This window comes from Equus asinus, chromosome 21, assembly GCF_041296235.1.
Source record: "Equus asinus isolate D_3611 breed Donkey chromosome 21, EquAss-T2T_v2, whole genome shotgun sequence".
Classification (NCBI taxonomy): Eukaryota; Metazoa; Chordata; class Mammalia; order Perissodactyla; family Equidae; genus Equus; species Equus asinus.
The window spans coordinates 55,860,833-55,875,524 of record NC_091810.1 but is presented as its reverse complement, the minus strand read 5'-3'; the positions used below and the strand labels follow the sequence as shown (position 1 = coordinate 55,875,524).

At 37.2% G+C, this 14,692-nt stretch overlaps 1 protein-coding gene across 9 annotated transcripts in view; it reads right to left on the bottom strand.

The window, feature by feature from the left end:
* The window catches only part of ULK4 (unc-51 like kinase 4), a 499,972-nt gene that overhangs the window by 337,295 nt on the left and 147,985 nt on the right, over window positions 1-14,692 (bottom strand). For all 9 annotated transcript variants that reach the window (XR_011496460.1, XR_011496461.1, XM_044754392.2 and 6 more), the window contains 3 exons: window positions 3,842-3,975; window positions 2,287-2,408; window positions 2,077-2,133 (listed from right to left, as the gene is read on the bottom strand). Coding sequence is in view for 7 of the 9 variants with exons in the window: in XM_044754392.2 (XP_044610327.2) it covers window positions 2,077-2,133; window positions 2,287-2,408; window positions 3,842-3,975 (313 nt within the window). In the remaining 2 variants the exon portion in view is untranslated. The remainder of the gene's footprint in view (window positions 1-2,076; window positions 2,134-2,286; window positions 2,409-3,841; window positions 3,976-14,692) is intronic.

The following is a 14,692-nucleotide window of genomic DNA, read 5'->3' as shown; positions in this document are numbered from 1 at the left end:
AGTCCATAGTAACATGCATAAGAACTGTGTGGATAATTAAATCCAAGTCCTTAATTTTAGTCAATACATCTCTCCCTTTACTAGTATTTCATCAGCGCTATCAACACTGAGTATAAGAAAGATAGACACACAGCTAACACCAAATAACAGATGGGATGAGAAAAATAACAAAAGAATTCTCGGACTGGCCAGGATTCAAACTAGGAAAATAGCCTGAAAAGAGCCAAAATACCTCTTCCATTTTATTTGTCTGAACTCCCTCTACTGGAATGAGAGTTTCGAGGAAAAAAAAGAAATGCTCAAGATTTTTCAAGATCATAATTATCTTTGAACCAGATAAGTTATTTTCCATTCCCTAACAGGGCCTACATTAACACCCTACAGAATACACCTTTAACCCACAAAGAACACGCCCACTCCTGGGAAAAGGTGAGCAGACCTCGGTGTGGCCTCCTCCCTCGTTTCTAAACATAGTATCACATGGAGCAGATAAGTTCTCCCTAAAATACATACACGTAATTCCTGAAAGCCCATAAAGACTTTTATGTTGGAGAGCAGTTCCTTGAAAGCCTACAGTGCACTCAGCTAATGTAGGCAGAGAAAAGTACTGCGTATGAAAAAAAAAAAGTAAGAGAACTAACACAGGACAATTATATCTATCCTTAAACAAACAAACACTGTACCAAAATACTCTCAGGTGGCCTACAAGGGCAAAATTGCTATTTTCAGGCACCAATATGTAGCACAATGGAATTGTAAATACAGAATTACAGTCATGCTAAAATGGTACCCAGATTGTACTTAAAAACAAATTAAATAGCAAACTAAAGAAGAAGATAGGGGCTGGCCTGGTGGCGCAGCAGTTAAGTTTGCACGTTCCGATTCTCGGAGGCCCCGGGTTCGCCCGTTTGGATCCTCGGTGCAGACATGGCACCGCTTGGCAAAAGCCATGCTGTGGCAGGCGTCCCACATATAAAGCAGAGGAAGATGGGCATGGATGTTAGCTCAGAGCCAGTCTTCCTTGGCAAAAAGAGGAGGATTGGCAGCAGTTAGCTCAGGGCAGATCTTCCTCAAAAAAAAAAAAAGATAATTCATGAATGTATAACCAAAATTATGTACTTTGCAAAATTTCAGATTCAAGGCACCAGGATGGTAAAGATTTTAAATTGAGTACAAAGGACTCCTACTGCATTGCCTCAACACACGTCTTACAAAAAGTCAGTGACCTCGACTCAACGTTTGTACTTCTAAAACTTCATACTTCACCCTATGATGAACCTCCTGGAAAACTATATGCTCACTTATAGGTGACAATCATTTTTTTATTCCAAACTAACAATAAAATTGAGACGTTTACTTCACTTTAACTAGATAACTCTACGGCATTTTGAATATCTCAGTTCAGTGTTTATTATTAATATCAAAGTAGGACTGGAGATGCTGGGTGACAGATGTCTTAGCTTTCTCTCTGTACAGCTCCCCATCTTATCAACAATATACAATGTAACTATTCCAAGCAAGGGGAAAAGATAACACAATTCATGAGCCACAACCTGAACAAAAAGACTATTTTTTGTGAGCAAAAATTGAAGTGAAAGATAATGCAATGATTTGTTTTTCACTGCTACCCACCTCATCAAAATTAAATTAAATAAAAAGTTAAATTGAGCTTAACTTAGAGAAATACCATCATAAAAAGAGACACTGCACATAACTGGACAATGTAAGCTAAAGTAAATGATGATGATATTCCCAGCATTCCACTTTCACTAGTTTTATTATTTTAAATTTTTTCATGAAGCTTAATACCAAAATCTATGAAAGTGTTTTCTATGGCCTTATTTACCCTACTTAGGAGCCATCTCTGAACAAAATACACTATCAGAAGAGAATGTATTTTTCTCCAAATGTCAAATTTTATTACAGTCAACAGATAAAAATATAAAAAGGTCACTTCCCTAGAGACAAATAAATACCACAAGGATTTTAAAATTACCTCATTCTGACACCAAATTCCACAGACAGTAGAGACAGTCACATTTTTATTAGGAGCGTGAAAAATTCAGCGTTACTCACAAGAACAGTTCCGTAACTGAAAAGGAACTCTTCTGTTACAACTTGAGGTCGAAATACCTGTGTGATGAGAGTTTCCACACATTAAATCCTGAAAGCCATGTACAGGAAAAGAAAAAAAACGAAAATGTCTTGTCTGAGTTGACGTTTCTCAGCTCCAGTTTAGAAAGAAGGCAGTCCCATTCATATTATTCTTTCCCAATCAGATACTACCTGCGAAGTTACGAGATGAAGCACTATGGGCATCAGGGGTAGACACGTCTTCAGCTGCTTCGCCTGAACCGTTGATGGGTGTTTACGACCAGAAACGTTAGCCAAGGCAGTAAGAATGTCACCTGCAAAGCATTTCCCGCAACATGCATGGAGGTTAAAGACCACAAATACTCAGGGACCACTGGTCATTGCTTGAGGACTAATGGGACTGCTGACGTAATTAATCTCCAAATCAAACAGTGAGTAGAAGATGTGTATTTTACGCACAAATATTGAGATTTTAACAGAGAGTTGTGGCCTCTGGGGACAGAATGGATATAAACTTGATCTCTCATCTAGAAATTTAAAATAGAATTTATAAATGGTTTTGATAGAGTGGTGGTTTCAGAAATGATTTTTCTTCCTTTTTTTTTTGGTACTTTCCAAATTTCAACCATGAGAATTTATTACTTTTATAAACAAGGAAAAGTATTAAAAAATCATAAGTAAACATTATACATCACAATGTTTTAATAACAGAATAGGATGGAAGTAAAAAGAGATCAATTCCTAAAACTTCTCACTGGATGCTAAGTCCAATAGTAAATAAAACTTGCATTGTGGACATCTGAATCTTATCAGATTCTAAAACAGGATGGGCCTGGTAATAAGAAACTCAACTACCAATTGAGCAGATTGTGGCCTTCAGGTTGAAGATTTTTAAAAGTTTATGATTTAAAATAAATTTTGAAATGCTCTATTTTCAGTCATTAGCAGGCAAAAAATTTCCCAAAGTATTATTAAGGAGCAAATAGGTACTGTCAATCAGCCATAAAGATATTTTCATTACTCTGACAATATTCTGAATTTACGATTCCAGGTATATTTTATCATAACAAGTTGGATCAAATTTAACATTTTAAACATTTCTGATTTATAGCTACATCTGCTGGAAAAGCATGGAATGGGATTTCAACTAACTGTACACATTCCTTAAACTATTTTAATTTCTGCAAATAACAATGAAATAAAAGATTAGCAGTAATAAGCATCCTTAGCAAATCACTATTAGATATTTTTATTTTAAATTTTTCAAACCAAAAAAATTTTCAAACTTTGAACTTCAATATTAAAATTCTTGAATATTAAATGTTAATCCCTATGCATTTTTAAATTCTTTTAACAATAAATAAACTTGTGGCTCTAATCTGAACGGAAAATTTTTTTCTTCAGAATTAGGCAGAAAGAAATCTCTAGAAAAGTTACCCGGAATAATAGTGAAAGTGAAATTTTAAGTAATTAAAATGCTTTCCTTTTATTTTCCGAAATGGCCTGTTTACCACAGACAACACCTCAAAGTAACCTTTAGTCTGCTCATTGCCTCGATCATGTCACTGATGCAAAATAATTATGAAAACAGATAAGGCACACTTAAATCTTAAAACTACATATTCAAGAAGAGCCACTGCACTCGCCTACAATAACAGACCAGCAAGAATAAAAAAGAGCTGATGCCTAAAAGCCAAGTCGCAGAAAGGTAAGCAGCAAAGGGCCTGAGGACGTGACTCCAATTTACCCAGGACTCGTGGCAGTTCCTGCACGATGTGACGGATGAGAAGGCCCAGGCATTTGGACAGGTACTCATTGCCGCTCTGCTGCTCCTTGCCTGGAGTGGTCTTTCTGCTGTCTCTCTCGATGTACATCACCAGTCTACATACAGAAAGTGCAAAAGATTACCTCTCATGATAAAACAGTTGATAGCATCTGTCCAAAAATGCCACCAAGGCAAGTGTTTCCAGGGGGCACAGTCCCAATCATGTTGACATTTAGATTTGTAGCAACTAGTCAGGCACAGTCCATTTTTGCCTTAGAAAAATCTTAACGTTTACACAGAAATAAAATAAGGCAACTTTGAATATCTCTGCCAATATATTACAAAACATGCCCTGATTTTATTTGCCCTTGGCCCATGAAAAGAAACCACACTCTCCAGATGATAGATGAAAGGCAAACTAAGGTATCTGGATGGAAAACGGCTCTTGGTGTTTCAAAGATTCTAAGTAGAGCCACAAGTTGTCTGCAGTTTTGTTGGTCATCAGTATTAAACTTGCCTGGAACCTCCGGCAAGTCACATGAATTCCAGTTCTTCCAGTGAATTGCGTACTTAAATCCAAAAAAAAAATGGTTTCATTTGGACACTGAGTTACATAGATAGCCAACCTTATCTGAACTGGATTTCACATGTGCTTTTGTCCACTGGTTTTATGATATCTGCCATTTAATAAACTTATTTCTTCTTCAAACCGCTGGCATTCAGTAAACATTCACCTCTGAACCAACCGTTTCCAACCCAGAACCAGGGAACGTATGGGGCCATCACCCTAGATACTTAGGAATGTTGTTGAAAAGTTTTAGGCCCACATTTCATCCTCTTTGCTGGACCCACCAGTCATCTTCCCAAATTCCCATTCATCCCACCTCAAAATGGCAAAGAGTTCACGGATTTCATCATGCAAAAGCCCCTTTACAGCGCTCTCCCTTTCCGTACTCCCTTGCCATCATCCATCTCTTTGGTTCGGTGGTACTCACACATCCCACCCAACTTCTATTTCTCACAGAGAACTTCCAATCAACTCCCACTGTAAACTGGAAAGAGGTGGTTTTGTACTTAATACATATATGCAAAGTATACTGAAATATTAATACATAGCATTTATGTGGTGTCTTAGATTTAGTCATGTTTTTGCCTTTTTGCTTACTATTATTTGGAGCCCTATTAGTGAACGCATGGGGATAAATCCAAATCAAAAGTTGAAGTTCCAAATAAGCCAGTTAGCATCCTCTGTTCTAGTCACTGATTAAAGCCCCAGCCATATTCTAACAAATATATGACATTGCTCAAAATGCACAGAAAATATTGATGAATCAGCACAAACGTATCAAGACTACTTAAAGAACTCAAAGCACAAAACTCAGCCACATAAGATGTCGTGAAAAGACCAGGACCAGCCTGGCCAGGCCAGGGAGCCTGGAGCTCCCTGTGATCTGCAGTACCACACACGATCACTATGCCCTGGAGCTCCCAAGAGAAGAGCAGCAACTCCAAGAACCCCTTGGTTAGTTGGCACCTGTTCCATCAGTCCAATCTAAGGAGTGGGGCCAGAAAATACGACGGCCATGGAAACCCATCTTCCTTTTCTGCTTCCCAAGATGGGTGGCCTGACATCTCCTTGCCCAGTCTCACCATCTGCAGAACAGCTTTTACAAAATTAAAGACTATGGCATTTAACTGCATCTCCTCCAGATAAGTATTTCAAACACCCTCTTTGATCATAATCTGCCCTTGCTCCTATCTGCATGTTCTTCTACTGTGACAGGTCCTCAACTTCCTAGGAATTTCTACTCATCAAATCCATATTTTCTCCCAATCCATCAGCCCTTTCTTTGCTTTCACATAATCCCTGCTCGATTATATCCCACCATCTATCTACCTAGCCAGCTTCAGCTTCCTTTCTCTCCCCTCCAGTCACACGGCTCTTCTTTCAGTCCCTCAAATTCATTATCTCCTCCAGCTACTGCCTCTCTGCCTGCATGGATCTTCTCTCCCCTCCCTGCCAGTGGACTCATACATATTTCATAATTCACTGCAGTTTTCACTGACTTCCTGAAATTTCTCCATGATATTGTCCCATAGCATAGAATACATTAAGGCTCTTACCCAACTGCAACTTTATAATATATTTTTGATCACCCGATAATATTTGTCATCCCAGTAAATTTAAAACTACCTAAGGCCGAGGATTATATCTGATTTTGCTCACCACAACATCTTTCCACTTCTGGGCACAGTTCTTGACATGAAATAAGTGCTTACACATGAAATAAGAGCTCAGACATGAAATAAGTGCTCAATAAATATTAGCTGAATAGATACATACTGCTGTTGGAACTGCCATAAGATTCTATCTAGTTCTCTACAATAATTCTTTGGTCCTCATTTTTCCCAAAGCCTTTTTCTTAATTCTACTGTCAAAATGCGTTTGACATTTATACTGCTAGATTACATAAGAAGTAAAAAAACTCCTGCTTAAAAAAAGATACCATGAGCAAAGTCAAAAGACAAATAAATTGGAGGAAAATATTTCCCCATTTAGTCCATCAATGGATGAATACATACAGAAGATGTGGCACATACATACAATGGAATAGCATTCAGCCATACAAAAGGAAATCTTCCTATTTGCAACAAGGATGGAATTTAAGGGCATTAGGCTAGGTGAAATAGACAGAGAAAGATAAACACTGCATGGTATCATTTATATGCAGAATCATTAAAAAAAAAAAGGTCAAACTTATAGAAAGCTGAAAGTATAACAGTGGTTGCCAAGGGCTGGGGGGAGGGGGAAATAGGGAGCGGTCAATAAAAGGATATAAACTTTCAGTTATGAGATATATAAATTCTCAGGATCTAATGTAAAATATGGTGACTACAGTTGATAATACTACATTTTATGATTGAAGTTTGCTAAGAGAGTAGAACTTAAATATTCTCATCAGAAATAAAAGGTAAATATGTGAGGTGATGGATGTGTTAATTAACTAGATAGGGGAATCCTTTCACAATGTATACATATATCAAATCACAAGGTACACTTTAAATATCTTATAATTTTATATGTCAATTATACCTCAATAAAGCTGAAATATTTTTAAAGAGACAGTTACATTGGGGAAAAATACAACTCACATCACAAAAGGCTATTAAATATGTATACACACCCACATATGTACATACATATATATGCCTCCCAGACATCAATTAGAAAAAAAACTAACAAACCAAGGGGAAAAAATGAGCAAGGGATAGAAAAAGGCAGTATACAGAAAAGAAAATATAAATGGCCAAAGCAAAAAAGATGCTCTACTTTGCCCATAATAACAGAAATATACATTAAAATATTTTTTAGCCCTCAGATCGCCAAAATTCAGAAGGTTTGATAGCAAAGACTGTCGTCAAGACTCTGAGGATACTGATACTCTAGCACATTGCTGGTGGAAATGGAACTTGGTGCAAACCCCACGGAGAGCAGGTTGGCAGTATCTTCAAAATTAAAAATCTAGTAATTCCACCTCTAGGAAGAAATTATTGTATATATACTTGCATACATATAATATGACACATATTCATATTTTCCTGCTTATGAGAGCCAAAAATTGAGAGGGAAGTACCCAGAAAAAGAAGATTGGTTAAATAAAATATGGTCCATCATTACAATGTAACTATCAAAAAGATTGAGGAAGCTCTGTATATTATATGGAAGGAAGTAAAAGATACGTTGTTAAGCAAAACAAGCAAAGTTCAAAATAGTATGCTTTTTGTGTAACAAGAGAGGAATATAGTCTATATTCACATTTGCTTAAATAAAAAAACCTCTAGGGGCTGGCCCTGTGGCCGAGTGGTTAAGTTCGTGCACTCTGTTTCGGCAGCCCAGGGTTTCGCTGGCCCAGATCACAGGCGGGCACGTGGCACTGCTCATCAAGCCATGCTGTAGCAGCATCCCACATAGCACAACCAGAAGGACCTACAGCTAAAAAATATAAAACTATGTACTGGAGGGCTTTGGGGAGAAGAAGAAAAAAGAAAGAAGATTGGCAACAGTTGTTAGCTCAGGTGCCAATCTTTAAAAAAAAAAAAAAACTCTGGAAGGATACATAAGCCATAAGCAAATAATAATGCTTGATTTTCCATGATCATAGGGGGCTATGAAGCATAAGGTGGAATATTTTTTACCTTTTGAATATCTTTGGTTTTAGAACCGTGAGTATGATCAATACTCAAATTTAAATGTTTTTAAAACCTGAAGTAACATCATTGCCCCACAAAGCCAACTCTCAAAAAAAAAAATTTGTTTAGGTGATATAACGCTCAGTTACATAGGATACCCTACCAAATGATAAACGCTGAGCGCAGTCAAACAGACAACTCTTTGCAGGATCCACAGATCTATTTTTTCTCACAGTGCCAAGTGTCAGGCTGAAATAAACCAACAAGAGTGCTACAGCAGTACCCAGCACTTTATTATGGTCTGTGGCCCACTGTGATTTCTAGATTTTTTTTCTCTTTTCCTTCTTTCCAATCTTTTAACTTGACAATATTACGATAGAGGCGGCAACCAAATCTGTATATGGTTCCCAGCTCTAGCACTTTCTACTAGTGTGATCTTAAACAAATTTCTTAAACTCTTAAAAGCTTCAGCTTTCTAATTATAAAATGGGATAATAACACCTGCCTTGTAGGACTGTTGTGAAGATTAAATGAGATAACAGACTGGGGCATGACATGTAGTAAACACTCAAGAAATGGTAGCTGCTACTATTAATTACCATTATTATTATTACAATTGTATGACTGTTATTATTATTATTACCACCACTAACAAACTCAAAATACTGCTTCCTTGAATGCACAGATCTTAAACGAAAATTCCCAGAGAAGGCTACTCTGTTTCTCATCTTAGTTTCTGATTCACAAAGCAGCATGGTCAAAAATCCTGCCTCCAGACTCCCCTGCATTTTGGAGTACTGAAGTTCTTACAAATGATGCTCCCATGGACCCTGCTGCATCTATCTCCTAGTGTACAAGTGCAAGAGTTTGTTAGGGTACAGATATAAAAATGGAGGCTCGAATGTTCCACTTCACGACACCGTCAAACTGTTTCCCAAAGTGGTTGTCCCAATTTACTCCCACCAGCAGAGTTCGACTTGCCTCTGAGTTACAATCCCATCACTATCTAGTAGTATCAGATTTAATTTTTACCCACCTATAATTTGTGGTCCCAACTTGAATTTTCATAATTGTTAATATGGTAAGCGTATTTTGATAGTTCTTTGCTGTTCACATTTCCTCCTTTGTGAAACACCTGTTCAGGTCTTTTGCTCATTCTCCCACTGGGTTCTTCATCTTTTGTTATTGATTTGTAGGCATTATTTAGATGGTCTAGATCTTTCCTCTTCCCTTTCTTTTTCCTGCTTTCTCTTTCTTCTCCTTTTTGTCTTTCACATTGAAGTCCTCAATCTACTGGAAACTGATTTATCTTCTGGATTGAGGAAGGAATCTAATTCCACTGTTTTTTCAAGTGCATAACCCCTTGGAAACCACTTGCCTGATACTATTTATTGAAAGGATACTTCTAAAACTAAGGGTGAAGGAAGAGGGGTGAAAAACAAACATTTGGCAAAATCTGATTAAAAAGCAGTTTGATCCCTAGATTACCTCCTCTACCCAATGAGCCTAAGTGACTGCCACTAGACTTGTACTGAGGTAGAAACCTGGAGATTTATTCTCTAGAGAAAGAAAAACAGAAAGTTTCTAGACTGGGAGAAAACAGGCCAAGTCAAAGGGAGGACCACCAAACGAAGCAGGGAGACTAAGTGAATTTCCACCCAATGAATACGGAGACTTCCAGGCCCCTTCCCCAGGGGCTCCCAGGATTCTGGCGGCCAGATCCTAGCCTTTCAGGCTGATGACTGGATTGCTCCACATGCTCTCTGGTGAAACTAAGTGGCCCAAGAGAAACTTTCTAGAGATACTGATGCTCAGGTTAACATTAAAAAATGCCCATACAGATGATCTTAGTGTGACGCTCCAAGTCAACAAAATTCACCCATGCACTGAGAACTTCTAAAACAGGTTGTCTTTCCCTCAACTCTTAATCGTGACCAGAACAAACATTACCAGTTATCTGAGAGCACGGCTGCTTTGCTTGACATTTTATTTGCTGATATTCATCATGTTCTTTTTCGTTGCTGCGTAGTATAGTCCAATGTGTGAATAGCACAATTTATCCATTTACTGTTGATGTATATTGGAGCTGTTTCAATTTATGAATAGTACTAAGCATATCTTATGTTGGATACATGTAAACATTTCTTTTGGATATATACTTGGAAGTGGAATTGCTCGATCACAAAGCATTCCTAGATTCAGTTTAATAGACATTGCTGATGATCAGTTTACCAAAGTGATATTAAATCAATTTAGACTCTGGCAGGCAGGCATAAGAATTCCAGTTGTTCTACATCCTCCCCAAAACTCTGCATTATCGGGTTTTTTAATTATAGCCATTCTTGTGGGTATCCACTGGCATCTCATTGTGATCAAACTGAACTTTCCTGATGACTAATAAGGTTAGGCATCTTTTCATGTGTTAAATGGCCAATTGGAGATTACCACTTTTGTAAAGTGCCTGTTCAAGTCTTGTGCTCATTTTTCTATTGGGTTATCTGCCCTTCAGTTCTTTATATATTTTAGTTAAGAGCCCACTGTTGATGATATATGTGGCAAATACCTTCCCCTACTCTATGGCTTGTCTTCTTACTCTCTTAATGACTTCTTTGGATGAACAGAAGTTCCTAACTTTAAGGTAACTCAATTTATCAATACTTTACTTTATGACAGTGCTTTCGAGTCCTGTTAAAAAGTCTTGGTCTACTCCAAGGTCATGAAGATATTTGCATTTGTTATCTACTGGAGGCTTTATTGTTTTATATTTTTACATTTAAACATGAAATTTACCTGAAATGACCTTTTTGTACACTGTAACTTATAGGTAAAGTTTTATTTTTTTTCCTATATTGATATCCAAAATTATCAACACTATTTATTCTAAAATCCACTGTCTTCCCTATGTTTCTTCTGTTCTTCTCCATGTTTTCCATCCTCATCGCTCTATACTGATCTCAGGTGACTCCAGTATATTAATTTTCTATTCAGCTGTGTCTAATCTCCCATTAACCCAGTCCACTGAGTTCTTACTTTCGGTTATTGTATTTTTCAGTTCTAGAACATTCATTTTGTTTGTTTTAATAGTTCTAGTTCTCTACTGAAATTTTCATCTTTCTAATTCCTTGAATACACTGACTATAATTATTTTAAGGTCTTTATCAGATAACTCCATTTTCTGTCACCTCTGTGGATACTGGTTTATCTTGCTTGTTTTTATACCATATCATCTTATCCTCTCATAGGCCTGATTACTTTCTATTGAGTGTTAGACTATACATGAAAACTGGAAGCATATTTTGAGGCCTAGGATTAGACTTCTCCAGACAGGATTTACATTTGCTTCTGGAAGGCAGCTAGAGTACAATAATCCTGTATCACCTTAATCCAATCAGAGATTGAGATGATTCAAAAGTGGACCTCTTTCCCTATTCCAGGAAATCCTCCAGATAAATAACAGGGATCCTAGAAACAGAGAATCCAATAGAAATTCTGCCAAAATTTACAGAGTATAAAAAAGCAAATTCACGCTTGTCTATAAGAAATCAATTTTTTCTCTAAAATTTAAATTATCCATTAAAAATTTAATAATGTGCTGCTTAATTATGATAGTTTGAAATATCTTTTCTTTAAGGCAAAAACTACTCAGTTTTCAAACACTAGTACAAACTGTTAACACATAAGAAAATATCTTTTACCTCTGCTGGGAGAAATAAAAGACTGATGGGATCCATAGCAACATAAAACTAACTCCAGAATGATGCTCCATTTCCTCATGCTCTCCGCAATGCCCTCCCATTACAGAATGTGTTTACACAGGCTATAGTAGAATAAATTGACTTTACTGGCAAGGGAACATTAGTTACTAAAAGAATTCACATTCTATGAAGGAAATAAAATGTGGAAACATTTGAGCCCAGTGTCCATAAATGCTCTACAATTGCTCTACAACAAAACTGCAGGTGATATTTCTGAGTGTTCTACAAGGGTATCAAGTTAAAAAGACCAACAATCTGAACAGTAATCCAAGTAAACTACAAATAAATAAGATCCATTCTTCTTTTCTTCCCCCATTACCCTTAACAGGATTATTTCTTCCCAGAACATGTCTGTTTCCCAATCTACTGCCCCCCTATTTCCCTCCATTTATCTCTATGATTCATTCCCACTAACCTGACCACAATTCTTACTCTCATCGCAATAGGAATCCTTATGTTCATTCCACACACAGCCACCTTTGTACTTCCCTCATCTGCCTTCTGTTATGCCCTCCTGCTGTACCCCCATGCTTCTGTGGCCAAACTTGCCATGTCCTGGACTTGTTCACATCACTAGTGCCTATACCAGTGCAGTGCCTAGAGTAAAATGAGCTCAATGAGTACAAGGATTATGACATTAATTTATTCATTCAATAAATATTTATAGTGTCTACCATGTGCTAAGCACTTTTCTAGTTAATGGGGATACAGGTCCTGGAATGCACATTCAAGGGGGAAGAAATAGACAATTAACAAATAAATAACTAGAAAATATTAAGGTGGTGATAAGTCCTATAGAGAAAATCAAACAAGAGTAAGACAATTAGTCACTTGTCAGAGAAGGCTTCTCTGACAGGATGTCATTGAAGCAGAGACCAGAAGGAGTGAAGAAGTAAGCAATGTGCAAACTAGAGCAAAATATTCCATGCAGTTGGGAAGACACATGCAACATCTCAAAGGCAAGCACTTGCTTGGTGTGCTCTTGTGTGACTAGAGCACAGTGAAAGAAAAGATCAGAGAGATAAAAAGGCTCCAGACCCTGTAAGACTTTATAGGCCATGGGGAGAATCTTGAATTTTACTCTTAATAAGAAGGAATGACATTATCTGGTTTGTGGTTAAAATCAGCCCTCCGGATACTATGAGTAGGAGAGGCTACAGAAGCATAAGAAGATCAGTTAAAAGACAACTGTAATAGTTCAGGTGAGAAATTATGGTGGCTTTGGCCGGGGTGGTAGTGTGGAAATGGTATGAACTGATGAGATTCTGGGTATCCCCTTAAGGCACAAATAATTAGACTTGCTATTGATTGGATGTGAGATGTGAAAAAAAGAGAGGAGCCAAGACTAACTCCATGCAACTTTGCAACTGGAAGAACAGAGCTACCATTTATTGAGATGGATAAAGACTGCTGGAATAGCAAGTCTGGGGTAGAAAAATCATTATTAGACATGGAAGTGTAGATAGCATGTTGGCAGTTGATATGCAAGTCTGAGTTCAGAGGAAAGGTCCGAAGCTGATGACATCAACTTGAAAGTGATACACGGACAGATGGTATTTAAGGTCATTAAACTAAATGAGATCACCTGGGGTGTAAATATCCAAGGACTGAACAATGGAACTACCCAAGAGCTGGGTCATGAGGGAGGACCAGCAAAAGAAATAGAGAAAGAGTTACTAGTGAAGGATGAAGAAAACCAAAATGGTGGCTTGGCTGCCAACTAGAGAGTACGTCAAGAAAGGAGACAGTGGACTTCTAGTTTCTGGTAAAGGTGAGATACGTTATTCAGACAAAACTTCCCAATATCAACAAACAACAATGAAAAGCACTGAATAAAATATATATGCACTCAATAAATAATCATATCAAATTATGTACACTACAAATAAACACAAGAAAAATGCTTGTCTACTGTTATACAAGAAATTGCAATTCAGACAAAATTTTCAGTGACAGCATCATAAATTGGTGCAAAAAGTGCTGTCTCTGAAATAATTTAAATGAAAGAGAAGATGATACACCCTGGAACACTGTGCCAGATGATGCAGAAGAAACTCAAGGAACTGATGTCAAACATGCTGTGGTGAGACTCAATAAGGCAGTTTTAAAAGGCACATGTTGAGTGTTGAAATAAAAAGAAATTTATCTTATGAAATGCGAGAACAGAAAAACATTCTAAATCAGTATATTACTTTACATATGTAATTGTGAGTACATATGTGTAACCACAGTAACAAATTAAATATTTAGAGTTACAGGTGGATATTTGTCTATTTCATCAAATTTCTAAAAAATTTACATATTTACCATGGTCCTAAAAAAACCTTCTTTTTGGAATTTTCATTGAAAAATTAGGCTTTCATATTATAATCAAGATTGCCTTGAATTTAACTAACTCCAAGATGTTTTTCATCAGATTATTCTAGCTTTTGTTTAGAAAATTAATTTTGAGAGGGTGAGAGTGAGATGCAAAACTAGAAGCAGAGAGACCAGTTGTGAGGCTAGTGTCACAGCCAAGAAAAGATGCTATTGGCTTGGATGAAGGTATGGGCAGTCTTGCTGGAAAGAAGTGGATAAATGGGGGAGGTGAGGAATCTTTTGGAGAAAGAGTCAATATGATTTGCTCATGAATTGGATTGAGTGATAAGAAAAAAAATAACATGGGGTACTCAGAGGTTTGGGTTTGAATAACTGGATAAAGAGTGCTACTGAGCATTTTGGAGTGTTACTGAGATGGGGAAGTATGGGAGTGAAGATGGAGTTAGGAAGCAGATTTGGTTTGTATGTTAACTTGAAGATTCTTCTTGGGCATGCCATTGAATACGTCAAGATAATGTAAGCCTGGAGTGCGGAAAAGGTTATATAGGTGCATATCAGCACAGAGGTG